This window comes from Bos taurus, chromosome 12 (genome assembly GCF_002263795.3).
Source record: "Bos taurus isolate L1 Dominette 01449 registration number 42190680 breed Hereford chromosome 12, ARS-UCD2.0, whole genome shotgun sequence".
Taxonomy (NCBI): Eukaryota; Metazoa; Chordata; class Mammalia; order Artiodactyla; family Bovidae; genus Bos; species Bos taurus.
The window spans coordinates 11,655,097-11,681,564 of record NC_037339.1 but is presented as its reverse complement, the minus strand read 5'-3'; the positions used below and the strand labels follow the sequence as shown (position 1 = coordinate 11,681,564).

At 47.1% G+C, this 26,468-nt stretch overlaps 1 protein-coding gene across 6 annotated transcripts in view; it reads left to right on the top strand.

The window, feature by feature from the left end:
- Positions 1–26,093, top strand: part of VWA8 (von Willebrand factor A domain containing 8) — a 416,362-nt gene extending 390,269 nt beyond the window's left edge. For 4 of the 6 annotated variants that reach the window (XM_025000014.2, XM_059892186.1, XM_059892190.1 and 1 more), the window contains 3 exons: positions 1,795–1,893; positions 2,933–3,171; positions 6,086–11,791. In XM_025000014.2, coding sequence (XP_024855782.1) covers positions 1,795–1,893; positions 2,933–3,171; positions 6,086–6,194 — 447 coding nt within the window. In that variant the 3' untranslated portion in view covers positions 6,195–11,791. Of the gene's footprint in view, positions 1–1,794; positions 1,894–2,932; positions 3,172–6,085; positions 11,792–23,334; positions 23,421–25,961 lie in introns of those variants that run through there. The other 2 variants (XR_009496658.1, XM_059892187.1) reach the window with 2 other exon arrangements.
- The last annotated feature ends 375 nt before the right edge of the window (positions 26,094–26,468 follow it).

The following is a 26,468-nucleotide window of genomic DNA, read 5'->3' as shown; positions in this document are numbered from 1 at the left end:
TAACAGAAGTTACCTTTCAGTAATGGGATCATGGATAATTTTTACTTCTTTGTTGTTATAGTTCAGTTCCTAACTTGTATCCAACTCTTTGCAACCCCATGGACTTCAGCATGCCAGGCTCCTCTGTCCTCCACCAGCTCCCAGAGCTTGCTCAAGCTCCTGTCCATTAGTCAGTGATGCCATCCAGCCATCACATCCTCTGCCACCCCCTTCTCCCTTCGCCCGCCATCTTTCCCAGCATCGGGGTCTTTTCCAATGAGTCGGCTCTTCACATCAGGTGGCCAAAGTATTGGAGCTTCACCTTCAGTCCTTCCAATGAATATTCAGGGTTGATCTTCTTTAGGATGGACCGGTTTGATCTTGCTGTCCAAGGGACTCTCAAGAGTCTTCTCCAGCACCACAGTTCGAAAACTTCACTTCTTCAGTGCTCAGTCTTCTTTAGGGTCCAGCTCTCACATGTGTACCTGACTACTGGAAAAACCATAGCTTTGCCTATAAGGACCTTTGTCAGCAAACTGATATCTCTGCTTTTTAATACACTGTCTAGGTTTGTCATAGCTTTTCTTCCAAGGAGCAAGCGTCTTTGAATTTCATGGCTACAATCGCTGTCCACAGTGATTTTGGAGCCCAAAAATATAAAGTCTGTCACTGCTTCCACTTTTCCCCCTTCTGTTTGCCGTGAAGTGATGGGACCAGGTGCCATTATCTTAGTTCTTTGAATGTTGAATTTTAAGTCAGCTTTTTCTCTCTCCTCTTTCACCCTCATTGAGAGGCTCTTTAGTTCTCTTCACTTTCTGTTTTGTGCTTTTCTGTAATTTCTACAGTGAATATATTCCACTTTTGTGTTCAGGAAAAAAAAAAGGTATGTGTATTAGTTTTCTACTGCTGTGTAACTAATTACCATAGACTTAGCTTCTTAAAGCAATGCTTGTTAAAGTCATAGTTCTGTAGTTGAGAATTCCAGGCAGGCTCAGTTGAGTTCTCTGCTTAGAATCTTACAAGGCTGAAATCAGGATGTCAGCCAGCCTGGGCTCTTACTCAAAGGCTCTGGTAAAGAATCTGCTTCCAAGCCCATTCAAACTGGCAGAATTTGGTTCCTTGAGGTTGTAGAACTGAGGTCCCTGTTTCAGTGCTGGCTTTTAGGCAGGGTCATTCCTAGATGTGTGATTCTTGGGGTCCTGCTCTGTGGTGCCCACCATCTAGACCACAGATAACTCCCACATATCAAATTTCCCCACACTCAAATCTGTCTTTCCCTTCTACTATCAGCAAGAAAAAAAATCTCTCTACTTTTTAAGGGCTCATGTGATTAAATTAGGCCCATCCAGATAATCTTTGTTTTGATCAACTCGGAGCCAGATGATTCGTAACCTTACTTACATCTGCAGAATCCCTTTGGCCTCCTTACATAACATAATCATGAGGTCCTGCCCACATCTAAGGGGAGAAGACTGTACAGGTCGTATATACCGGGGGGGGGTGGGCAGGAATCTCGGAGGCCACCTTAGAATTCTGCCTACTGACACTGTGGGGTGTGTGTGTACATATGTGTATGTTTTGTGAAGCTCTCTCCCTGAAAGTTAAGAACGGAATTCTTGATAGCCCCTGAAGCCCTCCTCATACTCTCTCCCTGCGGCTGGAGAGCATGGACTTTTTTTTGCCTTTGTTGGTAAACACCCACAGACTTAGGTTTGGCAGTTCTGGGCAATAACAAAACAAAGTTGGAAGCTTTATAGGCCCAGTGACCATTTTTCAGTGGACAGAGGATTCTAAATCTGATTCTCTTGCCTGTAGTATGACGTCGCTGGACACTCTGGAGATGGATACAACATTGGTCTAGTTCCAATTAACAAAATCCCCAAGGACAATAAGCAAAGACTAGAAATTCTCAAGGTAAATGCATTCAATTACCTCTATATTAAGAAACCTTCCACCAGATTAGGTAAAGTATCTACTGGTCGCTGAAAAGATTCACTGAAGAAGCAGCAGCTAACTGGAAGCAAAAAGACTTTCTGTTTCACAGAAATTTAAGCATTAATATGAGAAAGCACTTATCATGCCGAAATTCCTGGTCTACACCATACAAAATTTAAACTTTGTTCCTATGTATTTTTAGGGGACTCAGGTTAGTATCAGGATCTACAGCCTGTATTCTATAGAGTTCTTCTGAGCTCCTACATATTTCAGAAGGAAAAGAAGGACTCCTTCTAGAGTACTCTCTAACCCCAATTTTATGTATTTCTTAGTATTTTTCTAACAATAAATTCAGTTTCACATACTTAGATCTACAGTAGAAACACACTCATCGTGTTTATCAGAGTAAATTTCCTCCATTCCTATTAAGTACAGTGCTTAGTATTATAATTTTGTTTATTGGAAACCCAAGCCATTCCTTATTTTTCTCCTGTGTTATCTCCATTCTCCCATGTGACACCAAGCTTCATATCTTCTTACATTTCCTGACATTTTTTTTAAGGCTTTTTGGATTTTTGTTTGTTTGCTTTTATTGGCTGTGCTGGGTCTTCACTGCAGTGTGAAGACTCAGTAGTAGCTGTGTGTCCCCTCCTTACCCCCCAGCATGGGGGATCATAGTTCCTCAGCCAGGGATGGAACCCACGTCCCCTGCACTGGAAGGCAGATTCTTAACCACTGGACCACCAGGGAAATCCCTACATATTCTCACTGTAAATGGCAGCTTGAGTTTTAAAAATCAGTGCCGACTGGGATCATTTTGGAACATTTCCTGTTTTAATGAAAGACTTGACCACACCCAGATGTCACTGTGTACTGTTGTGGGTCTCACGTGCAGATTACATGGAACTCGCTCAGAGCATTTGTGCTTTCTCACTGTCAATAGAAAAATCGTGTTTGGGGTTTTTTTCTTTAAAGAAAGCTTCTCATTGGTGGCTTTTGTGCCATGTCTTACCCCCAGACGATGCACGCCCACGCTCAGTTCTGCATGAGTGGGGACCACACCTTAGAGGGGACAGAACATGCCATCAAGGAAATCGTCAAAGAAGAAGCTGATGAGTACTTCGTCATTGTCTTAAGTGATGCCAACCTGTCTCGCTATGGAATACACCCCGCCAAGTTTGCTCAGATCCTGACAAGCAGCCCTCAAGTAAACGCTTTCGCCATCTTTATTGGATCTTTAGGCGATCAAGCAGCCCGGTAAGTGTCACCTTAGGGTACAGCAGAGGGCAAGGGTAGAGAGGTCTGAGTAGCTGACACGTGCTGGTTCACAGGCTTCCCGTTGTCGGGGATGGTGGGGGGCATGGGGGAGAAACAGAAGCCAGAGCGGCTGCCTCAAGCAGCTGACAGTCTGGGTGAGGGAATGGGATCTTCTACCTTATATTTAGATGAGCAGCAATACTTTATTTATTTTTCAGCTTATATTTAACCAACAATAAAATAAATAGCAAATTGATTTGTCTACCAATAAAATTAAGCAGTATTTTATACATTTTGCCTTTTACATCAAGGTGTCAAGCTCAGTTCATGCTCAAATCGTATTCAAGTAACAAGCATCTACTATTTTTGTAGCATCAGAGATTAGGGATGTGTGTCTCTACATTGTATTTAGACATACTAGACATGTGTGCATTCGTGCTGAGTCACTTCAATTATGTCTGACTCTTTGCAATCCTGTGGACTGTAGCCCTCCAGGCTCCTCTGTCCATGGGCTTCTCCAGGCAAGAATACTGGACTGGGTAGCCATTTCCTTCTCCAGGAGATCTTCCCGACCCAGGGATCAAACCCACATCTCCTGTGGCTCCTACATAGCAGGCAGATTCTTTACCACTGAGCCACCAGGGAAGCCCAACATACACACACATACACGTAAATAAGATCTAATGTGTGTGTCTACATAGCTATAGACTGGGGAAGGCAATGGCACCCACTCCAGTACTCTTGCCTGAAAAATCCCATGGATGGGAGATGGGAGATGGGATGGGGATGGGAGATGAGATGGGGATGGGAGAGCCTGGCACGCTACAGTCCATGGGGTCACAAAGACTCGGACACGACTGAGCGACTTGACCATGGCACATATATATATATATACTACTGCTGCTAAGTCACTTCAGTCATGTCCGACTCTGTGCAACCCCATAGACAGCAGCCCACCAGGCTCCTCCGTCCATGGGATTTTCCAGGCAAGAGTATTGGAGTGGGGTGCCATTGCCTTCTCCGATATATATATATAAAAACATAGACAGATAATCTTCCTTCTTGTATTTCTCCTTCATGTATGTCTGTATCTATTGTAAGATGCTACACTAAATATGCTGAATATTCAGTAGAGAGACTTATGGTCAGATAATAAATACTATCATGGATCATCTGAAAGGAGAGATCTGGAAACATTTTCGTTTCTTAAACACACTAACATTTATCTTTCTGAATTACAGACAGAAATGGTTTTTCTCTACTTAAAGTACTTATAAGGAGCAGAAAACACAATTGAAAGTATCTTTCCTCAAAAGAGAAAATAAAATCCTGCCTACATCACAAGAGCCCACATGCCCTTTTGTTTCTCCACCTCTTTTACCTGTCTCACCCTATGGTACAGAGTCCTGGGAAGTGAAAGTTGCTCAGTCATGTCCGACTGTTTGCAACCCCATGGACTATGCAGCCTGTGGACTTCTCCAGGCCAGAACACTGGAGTGGGTAGCCTTTCCCTTCTCCAGGGGATCTTCCCAACCCAGGGATCGAACATAGGTCTCCTGCATTGTGGGCAGATTCTTTACCAGCTGAGCCCCAAGGGAAGCCCAGGAATACTGGAGTGGGTAGCCTATCCCTTCTCCAGCAGATCTTCCTGACCCAGGAATCGAACCAGGGTCTCCTGCATTGCAGGCAGATTCTTTACCAACTGAGCTATCAGGGAAGCCCACAGAGTCCTGGACAGACTAGGAAATGTTTTAGGGTCCAAAGTTCTGACATATTTTTCTCTTCCCTTTGATTTGCTGTAGGATTTCAGGGCACGGCTAAGAACAGACTTAATACCACATAACTACAGTCGCGTTATTACAAATGACTTCACATCTCTCTCAGTTGCGCGTGTTAGCCTCTTTGAGAACTTCCATGTCCTCAAATGCAGACCATGCCTTTTCCGCTTAGACTGTCTTCAGGCCCAGCCCAGGATGAATCCAGACGGCAAGCTCAACAAATACTGTTTGAGCTGAAATAGCTATTTTGTCTTTCTAGTGAACAGATCCTGTTTGAACACTTAAGAAAGCACAATAATACCCTTGTGGTTTCCTGGGGAAATGATCCAACATCCACTGGCAGGAGATACATTGTAGAATTAGCTGGTCTACCAGGCATGCCAAATGCATGATACTGCACAGGAGAGTGGACTTGTATTAATGTCATTCCAAAACCAAACTCTGCTGGCATAGTGAAAGGAGGCGTTCTTTGGGATAGAGCTGTGTCTTGTACTTTTACTGCCTCCAAAAATGGCCCTTTGTTCCGAATGATAACTTGGCATTTAAAATAATTAACATAAGCCCATATAACCTCAGTGTCATCAAAGCAGGCATTGCGTAAGTCAGATTATGTTTCACATTGTATGATGTGGGGCAGAAAAGAGAAAGGGAGAGAGAGGAGAGAGAGAACGCAAGAGGAAGAGAGAAAGAACCAGTTGAGGTTTGGCTGGGCAGCTTTTCTTGAAGCCTGTTTTTCTAAGGCAGGAAGGCAGTTAGTAGGACAGTGTGAGGCCAACACGTTCTCTGAATCTAGGTGAGCTAGTCCCAGATTGATCCTGAGGGCTCTGTTCTGCCAAGGGAATATAAAATACCAGGAAACGACCATCATAAAAGGGAGAGCATTTTTTTCCTTGCAAATTCCCCAATTTTCTCACTGAAAAGACCTTTCTTTCGGTTCAGTGCTTCCAGCAAGCCTCTCTCTGTAGCTCTCTGTTGCCTAGCAACAGCCAGTTCCACTGCAAGCAGGGGCAAGATATTAAAAAGTGAGAAGTTCCCTTCCCAAGAAACCATTCGGATGCTGAGGTCTGCAGAGGCCGGAGGTGAAGGGGGCACCCTGGTTTGCGATGGTAATTTTCTTTCCCCATGCATCCTGACAGGCTTCAGAGAACTCTACCAGCAGGCCGGTCTTTTGTTGCCATGGACACCAAGGACATCCCTCAGATTTTACAACAGATTTTCACCTCCACCATGCTGTCCAGTGTTTAAGAAGTGCCCTTATCACCCTGATGACCCTGGGATTTGAAATAAGATACAAAGAAAGAGTATCCTGAAGAAAAGAAGAGGTCTATCCAGTGTCTGCGTGCAATGACCGGGTAATTCTGACATTCCTGAGCCTTCCTGCACTTGCTAAGTAATCAGAATTCAGAGAAGCAGCCAGAGTGAGGCCCGCGCACCGCTGATCTGTGATCACTAGAGGAAGCGGGTTGACCTGCATTATGTGAAAGGCCAGGGTTAAAGGAAGGTGGTTTGAGAATGGTGGAGCATGGTCTGTTTCCAAAACCCTGAGGGATGAAGAGGACCTTGCTGTTGCCTTAATGCATCACCTGGTCACTTAGGATAAAAAAAAGTGACCGTGGTAAACCAAGCCTTTGATGCCACATTCTGACACTGGAATGCAGCTCTATGCAAACCCACCGAATCCGCTCCTGTTCAGTAATTATTTTTATTTTTTTTCCTCCGCTCTGTATTGCCCAAGAAACAATGATTTGATAGTATTCAACCCACTCAAAAGTCCTTTCAACAGCAGTATTCTATAAAAGGTTGGGTTTTCTCAATAATTTCATTGTCTTAGCCAAAACCAAAGGAATCGAAAGATCCTTGGAGCGCTTCCTTTCCCATGTGACTTTTAAAAGGCTTTTTAAGGAATAAAGAGCAAATGCTGCTGGGATCGGGAGGATAAAGGATGTCTTGCCTTGAGTTTCCTGTCTCTTCTCCTTCAGGGATTCTCAGAGTTTCACAGTCCTCCATTTTGGTGTCCAAAATGTAGTACCTCCAAATGCTTATTGTTTTTTTACATAAAACAAAGTGAAAACAAGGCACTATGTTTGAGCTGAATGGTAACTGGAGATTTCTTTAGCTATTTAAAAAGCAGCCTCGTTCCTTTTTTTAAAATTCATTTCTAACTGGAGGATAATTGCTTTACGATGTTGTGTTGGTTCCTGCCGTACAACAGTGTGAACGAGCATTAAGAATCATATATCCCCTCCTTCGTGAGCCTCCCTCCCACCCCACCCCCACCCCACCCCTCTAGGCCACCACCGAGCTCCAGGTCGGGCTCCCTGTCACACAGCACATTCCAACTTGCTGTTCACTCACTCGGTCACGTCTGACTCTTTGAGACCCTGTGGTCCCAGCACGCCGGGCTTCCGTGTCCTTCGCCGTCTCGCGGAGCTTGCCCAGACTCGTGCCCGTCGGTCAGTGATGCGTCCGAACCCCACTAGCTGCCCATGGCAGTGTGTTTCTGCCAATGCTTCTCTCTCAGCCCGCCCCACCCTCTCCCCACTGTCCATGCGTGTGTTCTCTATTCCTGCCCTGTGAATCGGTTCATCGGTACTGTTTTTCTAGATTCCATATATATGTGTTAATACGTGGTATTTGTTTTTCTCTTTCTGATTTACTTCACCCTGTGTAACAGGTCCATCCATCTCAGCTCAACTGACTCAAATTTGTTTCTTTTTATAAGCCTCATTCTTTTCTATTTCCCCAAAATGTACCTCATTCCCACCCTCTCTTGGGCTGACCTTTACTTATCAATAGGCTCGATGTCCAGTGTTTGTTTGTTTTTTTTTATCAAATGTTCCAGCAGAAGTCAGCCTCTTTTCAACCATGTAATGAAAGTTTCTCTTCATCACTGATGGCAAAGTCCAAAATGCTGGGAGCGCCAATATGCGTGTGCTTTCTTATGACCAGCTGAAAAGACTAGTCTTCTTATTAATGTTATCTTATTCACCCCTACATGGTGGGAACTGTACAGTTCATTTCATTTAATTAATTACAGCAAAGAAATGATGACCCTCATGTGTTTCACCACCCCATCTCCCTACCAAAGAAATAACAGCAATCAGCAGCTATTCCCATGCGGTACTGCCCAGCCAGTTTGCATGGCTTGTCTTGTTTCTCGAGACAGACGCCTGCTGTGTGTATTGACTCATCCAATGATGCAAACGATTTCAATCCAATAAGTATCTTTCAAAATACAGTTGCATTAATAACAGGAATAACGATAATAATAAGAATGGCAGCTAGCATTTACTGATCACTATGTACCACGTATGCTAAGCGATTTCATACATTACTCCTTTCAGTTATCCCAACAATGCATGTAAAATAGGTTACTTTTTAACCTCATTTTACAGATAAAAGAAGTGAGGCTCAGAGAACTTAAGACTATTCATTACTCATTGTACCTGTGGCTGAGACAGTAAAGAATCTGCCTGCAATGCAGGAGACTCGGGTTCGATCCTGGAGTCAGAAAGATCCCCTCGAGAAGGGAATGGATACCCACCCCAGTATTCTTGCCTGGAGAATTCCACAGACAGAGGAGCCTGGCGGGCTACAGTTCATAGTGTCACAAAGAGTCGGATACGACTGAGCCACTAACACTTGTACTACTAACATCCTCATTTTACAAAGGACACTGAGCCTTAGGGAAATTCAAGAAAACAGGTACACTCAGCCAGACAGGGGCAGAGCTGTGACCCTGGACTGCCCCCTCTCATGCTTTATTCTTGCAAACTGACCACATTTCCTGGCGCTCTCTCCTCTCCCCACTACTTGGAAACTAGCTGCACAATTGAGTGCTTGGAGGAGGGGTGGGGACCAAGGACATGGGGCCCTGCTGGAGGGACACTCCCCATGGATCCTTCCTGGGCACAGCGGCGGCTTGAGGAAGTGCCCTTCCAAATGGCAGCTTCATCCCTAGGGATGCCCCTTTGCTGGAGGGTCACAGCCCCTGAAAGCCTTTGGAAGTTGAACCCAAGAGTGGTTGATGGAACAGCCTTTTAACAATCCTCCCCATGAGTTAACTACCTGAATAAGCAGAAGCCTTTTTTTTTTTTTTTAAACATGGAAAGAATGTTCTCAAGTAATTTAATTTCCCTTTCCCCACTGGCCAGACAGCCTTTGCAAAAGTTATTTTTAAAAAAATGTATAACTCCCTGGCTTTCCTGATTTGTAAAAGGGACAGAGGGTGGGGGAGGGGAGTAGAGAGTGAGAAGATGACAGGCTGCTTTTCGCTTCTTGCAATAAATACCTAAGAAGTTGTGTCTTTATTATTAAGTGAACTTAATTATAGGCCACTCCAAGCTGTTCCCAGGCCCTTCTTAGGGCCAGGGCGTTATAATAACCGCATTGTGCGCCTCGGTGTGGGGGGGTAGGGGGGTTTGTTCCACTGAAAGGCGGCTAACCCAGTCCTCAGGGAGCCCACATAACGCTGAGAAGGTCCATTGTGATCCTGACCAGCCAGGAGGAATGAAAGCCGTGAGTCTCAGGGTGAAGGATGTGTCTCCCCACCCCGCCCCCAGGGTCCTTTGTGAGCGCCCGCAAGAGGACCTCATCACGCATGTGCGGCTCAAGCACACCCGCAGCAAAAGGGTCTGAGCAAGGGTCCCTGCGTCTAGCACATGTTTGGAATGAATCATTTAATTGTTTACACTCTCTCCTGCAAACTGTCAGGAGGAGAAATCCATCCATGCCGGCAGGGTTTTCTCTAAACAAACTCTGGGGCTTTGAAAGCCCCTGAGGAGTGGTGTTCCCTGGACCGCGTGGTCAGTGTTCCTGAAATGCATCTCTGGGGGCTCCAAACCCCCGCTCCACCTGGCTTCTTCCTGTTCCTGTCAGATCGGCCAGAGTGAAATTCCTCAGGGAGCAGAGCAAAGAGATTTGGGGGGACCAAGAAGCATTATTTGTTGCATTTCTGTTTGTTTCCAACCATCACCATTATGAGAGAGATGACAAGTCTAAGCTGACACCTCCTGTGCCTAGATAAATTTTTTTTTTTCCTGGAGTTGCATCTCAGGAGCAGCCACATGGCCACTTGTATTGAATAAATTGCACATGATTTCACCTTAGTAAGGAAAAAACGTCCCTTTTTAAAGAAGTATTCCAACCAATAACATATAGCTTTTTCAGATACTTAAATGAATTGTTGAATTCGCTACCAATTTCTCGTCAGGGTTATATTGTAAAGTTCTTACCTGTTGCCTCTCCTTTATGTTTTTTTCTAAGATATGCTGTGGCAGAAGTATTGTAAGTAATGGAAAATAATCCCCCTGGTCTCTAGTGGGAGGATTTCCAAACAGGGTAGACTGGTAAGAAGGAAGCTGTCGATGCTGTTCGGCCATGAACTATTAGTATCAGTGCCTGTGCAGTCTTTGTTCGGCCATGAACTATTAGTATCAGTGCCTGTGCAGTCTGGGGCTAGTTGCTTGTGGGCCTCAGTTGCTTCATCTCTGAATAAAAAGGGTTGGACAAAGTGATCTGCAGCACTGCAGTCTCATGCTCCTTTATCTCCTACAGTGAATTGACTTTGTCCCCTACGTCCTACAAGAGCCTCCTCATTTCCCAGCATCCTCATTGTCTCAGCCCCACACATATTTTAGCCCCTATGAGACAGAGGATTTGGGCATCTATATCAATCACCCTAAAAAAAATGTGTTACTGAGTGAATATGCATTCTAAAAGTTACGTAAACACCGTTAGAATTGGACAAGAGGGACTTTTCTGCCCAGCACCTGGGCAGATAGTTCTGTAGGATCATGATTCACAAGATTTCTGCCCATTGTCTCTTGCTTTTCATTTTGCAGCCATAAAATAAAATTCTGTATCTGCTGATCTACACAATGGGATCAAAAAGGATCAGGAATTGGAAACCCACTGTGTGCTGAGAGCCGACCTTTGTGCCGCAGCGAACAATGCACAATTGTGTGTGGGGGTTTTTTTTTCTTCAATTGTTAAATCCTGTAAACAAAAACCTCCTCCAGAGGAGAAAAAAATGCTTGCCAAGTAGACTCTCAAGATGAGAGCAATTTGACAGTTTGTTTGTTGGGTTTTTTTTTTTTTTTTTTTTGAGACTAAGCCCTGTCTGGGGCTTTCACCTTTAAACAGAGACCTCATCTCTTCTGGCAAGCCATGCCTGTGGGCTTTGGAATGCCAGGGTTACGTAATTTTAAAATTGAGTGGCACTTGGGGTATTTGACCACTCAGAACCAAGTATAACACTCTTTTAAGGTGGTTTGGGTCCAGAGGGTGGCTAGAATGTCATGTTCTGCAGTAAGAAATCTCCTCAGCGGACCTGTCATGCGTGGGTGACCCCCCATACCCCCACCCCCTTGGCCCCCAACAGGCACCAAAGACACCCTGACCCTTCCCTCTTCTCACGGGCTTCAGCAAAAGGGCTTTGGAGCCGTCAGCTCTTCTCCCTGTAGGAACAATCACAGTGTTTGTCAACAGACTCTGACTCCCAAGACAGTAGATTTGACCCCAGAGGACTTCCAGAATATAAAGATTTATTGAAATTACATGCAGCTCTGAGGCATTCGTAACAGTAACTGGAGCCTGACCTGGAAATGGGAGGAAATTGTCAGTCTGAGCATCCCAAAGCTAGTGTGTCTGTCATGCCTGCTGGAATGTGGTGAGAAAGTAATGAGCCTGTCAAGAGTCCTTTGTGTAATTGGTCTCGTGATGCCACACTTGAAGCCTCATTCATTGAAACTGGAAGAAAAATAAGTGTCCTTACTCAAGACGTTAGAGTTCGATTTGCAAATGCACCGTATTTATAAGAATAAAATGCTGATGCTAATTCAGTGAGACTGATCATGTCTTCATTTCGGAACTCATCACTTAGAAGTCATCCATCATCGGACTCTAGGAATAGAGTGAGTGTCGACAAAGCTAGGTGGTCTGTTTCCTTTCACAAAGGATTTTCTGGCCCGTGTGAGATTCAGCCCTGAAACGCTGGCCTCGAAAGGAGCATTCATGGACCAGTGGAAATATTGGGTTGGCCAAAAAGTTTAGGTTTTTCGAATGAACTTTTTGGCCAACCCAGCAAGTGTCCACACTGGAGGAAGTGGCCTGTTGACCAGCGTTGGCTTGGCCTCCTGGGATGGCGGGTTCCCATAGACCCCAGAGCTGCTGAGGCATCCCAGGGTCTCTGCCCCAGGCCAGGATGCCCAGACTCCAGGTGGCACGCACATACAACATAAAGGATGGTTGACGGGGTACCCAGGAAGGCCTAAGGCTTAGTTATAGACACACAGACCAGGAAATAGAGCTGTTTGTTTCACAGTGAACAAAGACACGTCTATTATCTGAAAAGCGTCCTTTGGGGCCCAGATGCTTCTGAACAACTCTTTTCCAGGCGGATAGAACATGCATGTCCATACATGGCGGGCTGGAGTACAAAAATGTGTGGCGCCTGAACTGAGGCGTCTCTCTTTCGCTCTGACCTTTCCTGCAGACTGGAGGAGAGGAGCGCGCTCTCTGCAGAGGTGGGGGACGCGCAGCTCCACAGGCCCGCTTGAAAGCAGACATTCAGTCACTTGGCAGGAGTGCAGCTCCGCACAGCTGGCCTGGCTTCTTGCCCCCTCATGTCTGAAGTCTGTCTTTAGAGAGGGGTTTCTCAGCAAGAAGGGCTCCTCTTTTTAAATACAAATAGCCCTGGGAGGCCGTCCATCACGCTCATCTTGGCTTGACTCCCTCACTCACAGGCAGAGATGAAGGTCCTCAGACAGGATTGTGGGGGAGGGAGGCAAAGAAGGGGATGGGGAACGCTCGCCACGTGGAGCATCACCCAAGCAGAGACGGGGCACCCCATGAGGGCACAAGATGTGGCCACATGAGAGGGTATGTATTTGGTCTTCTGCTGCCCATTGAATGCGTCCACCATGTGTGTGGGTGGTGATTTGGTTCTCTTGCATCTTGCTTTTGTAGAGACATCAGCTTTCCACCTGTATTTCGCCTGTCTTAAGGGAACACTGCCTTTCTGACATCCGGGTTTCAACAGAAGCAGGTGCTGCAGACATGATCAGGCGGGGATTCTCTAGCCCTGGTCAAGGGTCTTCCACCCAAAGGCAAGGCCTTTCACCTGGGTAGTAGGAAACCTACCTACTCCACAGTCCCTGAACCATGTCTCTGGTGAAGTGAACAAATAGGATTCTTTTTACGCCCTGTTCCGTTTACCAAGAGAAGAACTCTCACCCTGGGCTGTGTGTGCGTGCATGCTAAGTTGCTTCAGTCCTGTCCGACTCTGTGGCCCAGTGGACTGTACCCACCAGGCTCTTCTGTCCATGGGATTCTCCAGGCAAGAATACTGGAATGGGTTGCCATTTCCTTGTCCAGGGGACCTTCCTGACCCAAGGATAGAACCTGAGTCCCTTATGTCTCCTGCATTGGCAGGCGGGTCCTTTACCACTAACCCCCCTGGGCTGGGGGACTTTCAAAAGAGAACTTACACCCACCCCTGAGAGGCCGCAGGATCTGCTGGAAGCCACTTCCCTCCCAGCAGAGGCAGAGCTGGTCTGGGTCCATGTGGGCAGCCCAGCAAGCCAGGAGGAAGTCCGAGTGCAAAGACCTGTGGACTTCTCGAGTTCCATCCTGCTGAGGCCCGAAATAAGATCAGAGTGAGACTCTTCAACTCAGAACATTCCTCCTGTGCAATGAGAGTACTGAGCATGCTTCTACTGGGATGTTCTCTAAAGTATCTATAGTTCAGTCTTTAGAAAGAAGTTGTTATGTAAGTTTCTAAAAGCCCTTAATATTGTCTCAGTACTATAAAAAGCAAGTGCCTCTGAAAAATGAAAGTGGCCTCTTAAAAACAGCTTTTTACTCTTCTAAGGACAATCAAGGTTTTGTTCTGTTTTGTTTTTTTTACATGTAATTGACATATATCATTATATTATTTTCATGTGCACAACATAATGATTCAATATATGTATTATTGCAAAATGATCACCATAATGTCTAGTTGACATCCATCACCACATACATGTATAAGGAAAATCAGTTACGCATTTCCTGATCCTCGCTCTGCCAGTGACCTCCCTCCCCTTCATCACTGCTGTCCCCCAGGGCTTATAAATAAAGACCAAGACATCAATGTCTCTCTTAAAACCACTTCAGCTCCTCCCCATGATGTTCTCCTTTGGACACCACCAAATCAGCCTGCCCCACCCAGGTATCCCGTGAAGAGATCTCGTGGCTGGTACCCTGAAAGACTGTGAGTCAAACGAGCCCACAGACAAGCACAAAAGGCAGGGGGAGGCTGATGTTTGTGATGAGAACATGCACCCTGTTTTCCATAGTCAAAGCCGTCCCCAGCCACGAACAGCACCCAAGAAACCCACACTCTGCTCTGTGTGGTGCGCACTCAGTGTCCGTGGGACCACAGTGGATTTCTAGACCTGCTCCTGTCAGCTCTGTGACTTTAGGCAACTTTCCTGGTCTCCCTGAGCATCCCTTTTCTCCCCTCTGAGATGAGGGTAATAATTCCATATCTCAGGGTTCATGTGAAGATGGAAGTCATGAAAGCACATCATAAACAGAAAGTGAGTCCAGCTCGACCGACGTTTGGTGTTAGTCCCAGAGACTGATGTGGCCCCTTGGAAGGTCAGGGTCTCTTTGACCAATTTCGTTTGGGGACCAGGACATCCTTGGTGGTGGTTTAGTTGCTAAGTCACGTCCAACTCTGCGACCCTGTGGACTATAGCGCCCCGAGCCCTGTCTCCCCCCCCCCCACCCCCCGACTCCCTGGCTGCAGGCTCCTCTGTCCATGGGATTCTCCAGGCAAGAATATTGGAGTGGGTTGCCATTTCCTCCTCCAGGGGATCTTTCCTGACCCGGGATCGAACCTGGGTCTCCTAGATTCTTTACCGACTGAGTCAGTTCAGTTGAGTTCAGTCACTCAGTCATGTCTGACTCTTTGAGACCCCATGAATTGCAGCACACCAGGTCTCCCTGTTCATCACCAACTCCCGGAGTTTGCTCAAACTCACGCCCATCGAGTCGGTGATGCCATCCAGCCATCTCATCCTATGTCATCCCCTTTTTCTCCTGCCCCTAATCCCTCCCAGCATCAGGGTCTTTTCCAGTGAGTCAACTCTTCGCATGAGGTGGCCAAAGAACTGGAGTCTCAGCTTTAGCATCATTCCTTCCAAAGAACACCCAGGGCTAATCTCCTTTAAAATGGACTGGTTGGATCTCCTTGCAGTCCAAGGGACTCTCAGGAGTCTTCTCTAACACCACAGTTCAAAAGCATCAATTCTTCGGTGCTCAGCTTTCTTCCCAGTCCAACTCTCACATCCGTACATGACCACAGGAAAAACCATAGCCTTGACTAGACAGACCTTTGTTGGCAAAGTAATGTCTCTGCTTTTCAATATGCTATCTAGGTTGGTCATAACTTTCCTTCCAAGGAGTAAGCATCTTTTAATTTCATGGCTGCAGTCACCATCTGCAGTGATCTTGGAGCCCAAAAACAAAGTCTGACACTGTTTCCACTGTTTCCCCATCTATTTCCCATGAAGTGATGGGACCAGATGCCATGATCTTCGTTTTCTGAATGTTGAGCTTTAAGCCAACTTTTTCACTCTCCTCTTTCACTTTCATCAAGAGGCTTTTTAGTTCCTCTTCACTTTCTGCCATAAGGGTGGTGTCATCTGCATATCTGAGGTTATTGATATTTCTCCCGACAATCTTGATTCCAGCTTGTGCTTCCTCCAGCCCAGCGTTTCTCATGATGTACTCTGCATAGAAGTTAAATAAGCAGGGTGACAATATACAGCCTTGATGTACTCCTTTTCCTATTTGGAACCAGTCTGTTGTTCCATGTCCTTAGGCTTAGCCAAACACCTCAGAACAGGTGCAGACTGTCCCTCAGGAGGAATGAAGTGGGGACAAAATAAAGGAAAATGGCAGGCGGAGCAGCTGGGGGCAGGGGCAGAGGGCAGAGCAGACGATGGGCAGCCACTCAGCCTCGGGACCCCACGTGCCTCCAGGACGGCCCAGAGCCCGTGCTGTCTGTCCTACTCGCAGAAGCGGCTGCAGTCCTGCTGCGTCTCCTGGTCAGAGTTTTGTCTTGCCTCTGACTGAGGGGCGGCTAGCCGGCCTTTCTCAGTAGGGCTTCCCAGTAGTTCGCACGGCAGCCACAGGCTCCCCTTTGGGGGCTGTTAGCACCAGAACTGTTTTTAAAATAAAGACTGAAATAAATAAATAAAGAAGGTAATAAAGTCTGTCTGGGATGTCTTCCTGACCTGTGCCCCTTCCTCAAACCCAGGGGAGAAGCCCCGACTCAGCCAGGTGTGCAGATGTCCCTCGAAGGAACTGGTCCCCTTAGTCACTCCCTTTTGGGGTGACTGAGGAGTCTTAGAAGGCTTATTCCAGACTGCCATGTTCTGGAATATACTGAGTAAATAATAAAAATTATTATTAAACAAAATAATTATAGCCGACTCTTATCTAAAATACATCGTGACGGTGCCTGCAGCCATGAAATTAAAAGATACTCGCTCCTTGGAAGAAAAGCTATGACAAACCTAGACAGCATATTAAAAAGCAGAGACATTGCTTTGCTGACAAAGGTCTGTATGGTCAAAGCTATGGTCAAAACTATGGTTTTTCCAGTAGTCATGTACGGATGTGAGAGCCGGATCACCGTAAAGAAGGCTGAGCACCAAAGAAGTGATACTTTCAAACTGTGATGCTGGAGAAGACTCTTGAGAGTCCCTTGGACAGCAAAGAGATCACACCCAGTCCATCCTAAAGGAAATCAGTCCTGAATATTCACTGGCAGGACTGATGCTGAAGCTGAAGCTCCAATACTTTGGACACCTGACTCGAAGAGCCAACTCATTGGAAAAGACCTTGATGCTGGGAAACATTGAGGACAGGAGGAAGAAGGGGTTACAGAGGATAAAATGGTTAGATGGTATCACCAACTCAATGGACACAAGTTTGAGCAAACTCCAGATGCTGAAGGACAGGGAAGCCTGATGTGCTGCAGTCCATAGGGTCTCAGAGTTGAACACGACTTAACTGAACAACTTAATCTTCCCAAGGGCCAGGCACTTCCTAAGCACTTTGCATAAACTTACTAAATGCTCACAATTTCATGAGAGAGCTACTATTCTTATTACCATTGCACATCAAAAGCGAAGGCAACCAGGAATCTAAAAAGTACAACACAGCATCATGAATCAACGATACTCCAAAAAAAAATTTTTTTTATTTTAATACAGCAAACTAGTGAATAAAACAAAAACGAAGCAGACTCATAGAAAACAAGCTAGTGGGGCTAGGGAAGGTGGGCGAGGCAACACAGGGGCCAGGCGAGGGGGAGAAAGGGTTATTACAGATTGTATGACATCATCATGCCTGTGAAACTTTTGAAGAGCGTAAAGCACTATAGGATGCAAAGAATCATACAAGTTTTGGAAAAGTTTTTAATAAAAAAGAAGCAAAGACAGCCTGGCTACTCTAAAAGAGAAAAGAAAAGCCAGCCTGCAGACTGAAGGAGGGGGAGGTGCACACGGCAGGCACAGAGATCACGGTGACCGCAGTCTCAGGGGCTGAGCAGGCCGTGTCACCACTGTCCCCGCGTCTGCCTTCCCTGCCGTGGGTAAGAACAGGAGTCCCGTCTCCGTCGCCTTCAGTCTGGCCCCCAAAAAAGCAGTCAGGAAACTTGAAGAGCAGTGGGGTGCGGGGCACGGGGGTCCGGGGGTGCGGAACGTGGGCTGGCCCTCCAGGCCGGGTAGTCGGGAGGGCCGGGGGTGAGCGTGGTCCCAGGGGCACCAGAGGTGGCTCTCTGCGTGGCTCCTCTGTCCGGCCCTGAGAAGCAGCGTTCTCCTTGGAGCCTCCAGGGTAGCCTTCTGGGCTAGCTCCAGCCCCCACTGGCCGGGGGGGAGGGGGTGATGGGCAAAGCCGGGGGTGGCCCAGGCCAGCCAGGGGCCCAGAGCTGTGACAGCTCAACAGAACACAGCTCCTTACTTGGAGGGACTTCATGTGGCCGTTCTGTTTTGCTTTGCGTGTTTATTCCTCCTTGAAAATGAGTTGAGAAACTTCTTCTACCCAAGATTACAAGTTAGGCTGGTGATGAAAGGTCTGTGCCATGCACGAGGAGCCCTCAGGGAGGAGCACTGCCATTTGCAAGTCTTTTTGTTGAAAATGGCTTGCTCGTTTTCAACAAAAAAGAAAGAAATTCTCAGGGAGGATAGGAACGGACCTGGTCATTGTGAAGCTGTCTGGGACTCCTGGCTGCTTATCGTGGCTGCCAAACATCTCAGCCCTACGCATAATCCAGTAAGACCTCTAGATTCATCAGTCTCTAGAAGGCTTAGAAAAACATCAGTCTGGTCCATGTTCCCAAACCCACACAAAATCGTGCTTCTGCAAAGAGCCTGGCACAGCATGGATTAGTCAGTGGGATGGATGAATGAATGCATCAATAGGGTAACTCAGTGGGCAGTGAGGGGTGGATGGGTTGAAGCAGGAAAAGTCTACCCTATTTAAAATATCTCAGGGAAAGGAGATTTCCAGGGGTCATATTAGTACCCGCAGTAATAACAGTGTGGCCGAGGTAGAGATTCAGCTTCAGCCTAAGCAGGAATTCTGTCACATCTGGTAAATGTGGCAGCCTAGACCGACTTGCAACCCGCTTACGGGAGAGATGAGGGACCTTCTGGAAAGGATTTTATCCCAGGAGAAGAGCAAATCAGATACCAAAGCTTGACCCTAAAACCAAATCTTACTAGTGGGAAGGGCAAGGATGCCCTTGGGTCCAGGTCAGACCCTGGTGACAAGCAGACATTCAGGCCGCTGTGCCCAGAAGACACGGTGAGAACCACAGAGACTAATTCTTTGGGCACCTGAGGAATTTCCAAGGGACCACATGCTGCTTAGCAAGGTACAGATGTCTTGGCAAAAAAAAAAAAAGTCCTTAAGCTCATGAAATCGCATCTCCTATACTAACTAGTTTTCTGTCCCGTGTGCTGTGCTCGGTCATGTCTGACTCTTTGCAACCCCGTGGACTGTAGCCTGCCAGGATCCTCTGTCCATAGGATTTTCCAGGAAAGAATATAGGAGTGGGGTGGCATTTCCTCCTCCAGGAGATCTTCCCAACCCAGGGATTGAACCTGTTTCTCTCCTGTCTCCTGCATCCGCAGGCGAATTTTTTTACTGCTAGTGCCTCTTGGGAAGCCTAGTTTTCTGTCCCAGGGAAGTTTTTAAAATATATTCCTATTCAGGTAAAATTCACATACCATAAAATTCAACCTTTTAAAGCAGTTCTGTGGTTTGGAGTATATTCAGACAATAGGGCAAACATCATCACTAACTAATTCAAGAATATTCTCATCATCCCAAAAGAAAATCCCATACTTAGTAATCATTCCCCATTGTCCCTCCCCCTCATCCCTGGCATCACTAATCTATACTTTCTTTCTCAACAGAGTCTCCTATTCTGGACATTTCTTACACATGCTTTCAAACGATATGGTGCCTTTTTTCGTTTCTTTCACTTACCCCAGTGTTTTTAAGATTCATGCATGTCGTGTCATAGATCACTACTCCTTTTTACGCCCAAATGATATTCAATTATACAAACATTTTGTCTATCCATTCACCAGTTGATGGACATTTGGACTGTTCCATTGGGGGCCAGTATGAATAATACTGCTGTGAACATTCTTGTACAAGCTTTTGTGTGGACATATGTTTTGAGTTCTCTGAGATACGTAACTAAGAGTGAAATTGCTAGGTCATATTGTAACTCTATGTTTTTACTTTTGAGAAACTGTCCAACTGTTTTCCAAAGCAGCTGTACCTACCATTTTACATTCTCACCAGCAAGATGAGGGCTCCAGTTTCTCCACACCCCTTCCAACACTTGCTATTTTCTGTCTCTTGACTATAGCCATCCTAGAGGATGTGAAGTGGTATCTCACTGCGGTTTTGACTTGCATTTTCCCAGTGACTTCCCAGGCGGCTCAGTGGTAAAGAATCTGCCTGCCAATGGGAGAGACACAGGAGACTCAGGTTTGATCCTAGCTTAGGAAAATCCCTTGGAGAAGGAAATGGCAACCTGCTCCAGTATTCTTGCCTGCAAATTCCCATGGACAGAGGATCCTGGTGAGTCACTAGTCCATGGGATCCTGGCAGGTCACTCGTCCATGGGCTCCCAAGGAGTCAGACGGGACTGAGTACACAGGCACAGTGACAAACGATATAGAGGACTTTTCCACGTGCTTATTGGCATTTGCATATCTTCTTGGGAGAAATATCTGTTCAAATCTGTTTCCCATTGTTTAACTGACTTTTTGTTGTTGAGTTGTAAGAATTCTTTAAATATTCTGGATATTGGACTAATACCAGAAATATTATGATTTGCAATCATTTCCTTCATTCTCTGAGTTGTCTGCACTTTCTTGATAGTGCCCTTTGAAGCAAAAAAGTTAAAAAAATTTTTTTTAGCCATACCATGTGGCTTGTGAAAGCTCACCAAGTGGGGATCAAACCCATGTCCCCTGCATTGGGAACCCAGAGTCTTAATCACTGGCCAACCATGAAATTCTCTATTTTTAAATCTTGAAGTCTGATTTATCTATTTTTTTCTTTGGTTACTTGAGCTTTGGATGTCATATCTGAGAAACAACTGCTTAACCAAGTTTATGAAGATTTGTGCTTATGTTGTCTTCTAAGAGTTTTATAGTTTTAGCTCTTACACTTAGATCTTTGATCCATTTTGAGTTAAATTTTGTGTATGGTGTGAGGTGGGCATACAACTTCACACTTTACATGTGGATATTCAGTTTTCCCAGAACTGCTTGTTGAAGAGAATTCTTTCTCAATTGAATTGCCTGGAATCTTAGTCAAAAATTAATTGTCCATGAAAATGTGATTTTATTCCCAGACCATCAGTTCTATTCCAATTATCTATCTGATTATCCTTATGTTACTGGTTTTAATTACTATAGCTTTGTAGTAATTTTTGAAAATGAAAAATATGAGAGCTCCAACTTTGTCCTCTTTTAGAAAATTTTTGCTGTTCTAGGTCCCTTACGGAGAAGGAAATGGCAACCCACTCCAGTATTCTTGCCTAGAGAATTCCGTGGACAGAGGAGCCTGGTGGGTTGCTGTCCATGAGGTCGCACAGTCAGACATGACTAAAGCGACTTAACATGCGTGCATGCATTGGAGAAGGAAATGGCAACCCACTCCAGTGTTCTTGCCTGGAGAATCCCAGGGACGGAGGAGCCTTGCTGGGCTGCCATCTATGGGGTCGCACAGAGTCCGACACGACTGAAGCGACTTAGCAGCAGCAGCAGCAGGTCCCTTACATCTCCACTTGAATGTTATGATCAGTTTGTTGTCATTTCTAGAGGAAAAAAAAAAAATTCTGGGATTTTAGTAGGGATTGCATTAAATCTGTAGGTCACTTTGAGGAGTCCCACCATTGAACAAGGTTAAGTCTTCATGAACAGAAGATGTGTTTCTATCTTTTGACGACTTCATTTCTTTTGGCAAGGCTTTGTAGTCCTCAGTGTATAAGACTTGTAATTCTTTTTTTATTTCTAAGTATTTTATTCTGTTTGATGCTATTGTATGTGAAAATACTTTCTTAGTTTTTTATTTTCAGATTATTCATTGCTCATGTACAGAAATACACCTGAGGGGTTTTTGATTAATTTGTTAATTTATTTTTGGCTGTGCTGAGTCTCCATTGCTGTGAGGCTTTTCTCTAGTTGCGGTGAGCAGGCTTCTCACTGCAGTGGCTTCTCTTGTGGAGCACGGCCTCAGGGCATTCGACCTTCAGTAGTCTCGGCTCACAGGTTTAGTTGCTCCACAGCATGTGGGATATTCCCTGATCAGGGGTTGAACCCGTGTCTCCTGCATTAGCAGGCGGATTCCTCACCGCTGAGCCCCCAGGGAAGCCCACGATTGAGTCTTGTATATTGATCTTTTGTATGGCAACCTTCCTGAGCCTGTTCACTAGTTCTGACAGAAGTGAAAACACCACAAGGCTCACTGCTCTTACTAAATCCCAGCCATTCTTCTTAAGTAAATGCTCCCAAATGCTTTTTAGTCTTTGGTTCATTTCCAGTTTTGAAAAGTTGATTCTGACCGTTTTTGCCAGCGTTCTCATTGCTTCTACGGAGTAGAGGGTTTTCCGAAGTCCTTACTCCCCCGGTCTTACTGACATCACCCCTCATAAAGAAGCGTTTCATACCTCCATTTCTTTCATTGTAAAAATGTTTTGTTACCGTTCCACTTTTTTTTTTTTTGAGATGATCAATAAGATGATGTGGTCACAACATATTCAATTTTAAAAAACTAAGATAATGATGGTATCACCGACTCCATGGACATGGGTTTGGGTGGACTCCGGGAGATGGTGATGGACAGGGAGGCCTGGCCTGCTGCGGTTCATGGGGTTGCGAAGAGTCGGACACGACTGAGCGACTGAACTGAATTTAACTGAAGATAATTTGATAAAGCACATACCCTCTTGGCACTAGTAAGGACTCAGGAAGGCCTGATAGAAGGACTTCTGTCACTGGAGGAAGAGGAAGGAAGTAGCCGTGAAGGTGCAGATGAGCAAGTCCTGCCTTGCTCACCATCGCACAGCAGTGCAAAAACACTCAGCGCTTCACCACACTCTGCTCCTCATACACCAAACCCTGCGTTCACTCCTGCTGCCTGTCAAAGCCCACCTTTCCCACCAGTGACCTCCGCGAGGTGGTGAGGCGCTGAGGACTCAGAAGCCAGCCGTCCAGGTGACTGAGGCTCTGAACCCCGCTACGCTTGCAAGTCGGAGGGACGCTCTCCAAGGCTGACGGCTGCGATTTCAGGCCACCATCGAGTGGCGCGGGAGAGGCAGAACGAAAACCCGCTGCTCTCTTTCTCTCTCCGCCCTCATCTCAGGCCCAGCCTGGTTAGGAAGACGTCTGTGGTTTATGGGTGAGGCGAAGAAGTCTGAATCCAGAAGTTGCATGATCTATGGCATCAAGCAGAGAAACCGAGTAACCGCCATAAAGCCCCACGGCCTGCAGGCCTCCCTTGTCTCAGCCACCCCAGCCTCCCGGCAGCCCTGAGGGTCAGTCAGTCACCCCTGGGCGACGTGGTGCTCCCCCAGCCCCTTCTCCAGATGCTTCACCCCCGCCCCGCATTCTGACTGACCCCTCCCGAGGCCCCTTTGCTGCACACGCCCTCCCACTCGCTTCCCCACCTGCCACCCCTGGTCCTTCAGGGCCTAGCCCACGTGATCTTCTGAGACAAGAATTCCTGGAGAACCTTCTCGCACTGCTCTGCCTCATAAATTTATTCCACACGTATTTACTGAGCACCCGCTGTGTTTCAGGCCCTTTCCAAGGCTGGCGATACAGCAGTGAACTTGCTCTTATGGAACACATACATTCTACTGGCAAGAACCAAGAAACCAAAAACGTAAGCAGGAAATTCACAGGTAGTGATAAGCTCTGAGGATAAAAATGAGAGGGTGAGGATGGGGTTGGGGGCAGTATTTTAAATAAGGCGCAGGGAAGCCTCTCTGGTAAGACAACAACTGAGCAGAAACCTGGAGGAAGTAAGGTCATGGGCTGTGCGAATATCAAAGAGAAGAGCATTGTAGCCAGAGGGAACAGCCGGTGCAAAGGCCCTGAGGTGGCAATGTGCTTCACAAGCTTGAACAACAGCAGGGAGGCCAGTGGGGCTGGATGGGAGTTAACAAGGGGGAGAGTATCAGACAATGAGGTCCATGAGATAGCGACCCCCAAACTCTGTGGGATCTGATGGTTCATGGTAAGAACTTTACATGATGTAAGCCTGGCAATCAATGAGATTTCTCAGCAGAAGAGTAACCTACTCCGAATCTCATTTTGAAAGGATCACTCAGGCTGTTTTATTGAAAACAGACTGTGGAGAGTCAAGGGTGGAATCAGAGAGACCAGTTAGGAGGCCGTGGCAATAATTCACACATGGCATGATGGTGGCAGGGCCCGGGGGAACAATGGAGGTGGTGAGTTGTGGTCAGAACCTGGATATATTCTGATAGTGGAGCCAGCAGGGTTTGCTGATGAATAGACGTGGAATGTGAGAGCAGGACAGGAATCTAAGATGATGCCAAGACTTTGAGCCTGCAAAACTGAAAGCAGAAAGCTGCCACTTACTGAGATAAGGAAGCCAAGCAGATAAAGTAGAAGGAGGGAGGCTGGAGCCCCCACCTTCTCCCTCCAAGGCTGGACTGCTTCCTCGAAGCCCAAAGACCCAGCTGTGGAGAGACATCCCTCCTGCAGGGGTTTTCTAAGCCATCTACAAACAGCTGCAAGTTTTACCCTTGGACTCTCCATGGGTGTGGCTGTGGACTGGAGGCACGCCCTTCTCAAGTCACCTTGTCTGATTGTGCTGGGAACTGACAGAGCTTGTCCAGGTCCCAGTGGCCAACAAGCAGCAACACCCTGGACGCCCACGTGCGCAGACCCCAAACTGAGACCCCACAGGACTGGCGGGAGAGGAGGGAGGGCGCCAGGGCAGCAGTGCTCTGCCTTGTCTGCACAATGGAGTCACGTGGGGCGGCGGGGGACGGGGCGGGGGTCCTCGTCCAGCCCCAACTCTAGGCTAGTTCATCAGAATGTCTGAGTGAAGGTGGCCTCTGTGATTTTGTTTCCCAAATGATCCCAACACCCAGCCACGGTTGAGAGCTGCCACCTCGGGTCAACAAGGGCTTCTCCAGGGCCTCCTGGTGTTTACTGATCCAGCTCCACTGAGTTCCATGGGACACAGAAAAACACCCCATCCTCGCAAAGCCAGGGGAACCAGGCATGGGCTCCCAAGCACCCTTCTGCTCAGAACTGAAACCAGATTCATCTCTCCGGGGAGATCTCACCGAGACCCGCTCCAGGTCTCCACGGCCAGCCCTGCTCTGAAGGGGAACGTATTTCTTTCTTTTTTTTCCTTAAGGCAATCTGGCAAGCTCTACCCGGGAATGTCTCCGAGCCCAGCCCACCTGTGTGTGGAATGTGGCTGAGAGGGGAGAGCTCAGGGCTGAGCTGGGGGTGTCGGGGTGTTCATTCCCACCTGGGCGCTGGGACGGAGCGGGTGGTGGCCAACAATCTGATGGAAACCGGTCAGATTTCAATTCCAGACCCAGGAACCAGGGGACCTGCTCCCCCGTGAAGCCTGGGATCAGCCATTCCCCAGCCAGCAGACAGAGGAGCCATTCAGCCCACAGAAACCCCTCCCTGGCACCCTCCAGCCCCAGGCTACCAGCAGCTGGGACCCTTCCCTGGTCATCCAGCTCCCCAGACCCTTTGGTGCACAGAACTCAAATAACTTGATTAAAGTAAGATGAAACGAGAAACGTTTGCGCCTTGAAAATTGCTAACATCTGGCCTGGCCGGGACAGCAGAGCAAAGGTGCTTTGTAACTAAGGGAAGGAAACCCTGGCGAGTCCAGGGGTGGGACTTCGGCTGTTCCCACTACACACACCTCCCTGCCTGCCTGCAGGAGCCTCTGACTGACGCGGGGCCAGTGGGGAGAGAGATGGTCCTCATCAGCTGACCTGGACTTGAACCGACTAGACCGCGAGTCCACAGTGACTCCACAAGCTCTCTTGAGATGCTGTCTCCTCACCGCCTGGCCCAAAGGACCCAGCGGATGCTGTGAGCAGAGCTGACACTGGAAGATGTCCCATTATCTCAAGTGTCCTGCCACGTTCCCCTCATTTGCCTGTGGGCCCGTTATTTGATAGACTCACTTACAGTCAAGTCAGGCTCTCATTCCCACACCCCAAGACCTCCTTTCTGTGGGTCCAGAAGGAAGAGAGTGAAAGGATCACGTTATAGTCTGAATGTTTGTGTCCCCGCCAGATTCATATACTGAAATCCTATCCCCAGTGTGATGGTACGTGGTGGTGAGCCTTTAGGAAGTGATCGGGTGGTTAGTGTCTTTATGAAAGAGACCCCAGAGCACTCTCTTCCCCTCCTCCAGGTGAGGACACAAGAAGACGGTCATCGATGAACCAGGACGAAGATTCTCAACAGACACTGAATCTGCTGGCTCCTTGACCTTGGAGTCCCAGGCTCCAGAACTGAGAGAAATAAATGTTTTTTGTCTAAGCCACCAAGCCTATGGTATCTTTGTTATAGGGGCCCAAAGAGACTAAAATAGGCCAGGATGGGGCCAAAGCCTGACCCCATAGAGGATACATGGGACAGGTGTGGCTTCAGAGTTGGGTGAGGTGAGTGACTAAAGAATGGAACACAGTGAGGTGGTCAACTGGTTGACCCAGGACTGGTCCCAGAAAGATCCCTATGTCGCCATTCCACAGAAGCTGATGGGAAGTCTGGAAAAGCCTCTAACGGTGTGACCACCACCCCCTTTGCCTGTCCAAGTCAGTGAAAAGAGGGGGAAGGAGCAAGGGACGGTAGTTCTGGGATCTAGTTCTTGGTAGCTGACACCCACAAGCTACCAAGTGGGTGTCACTTAGTATGGCTG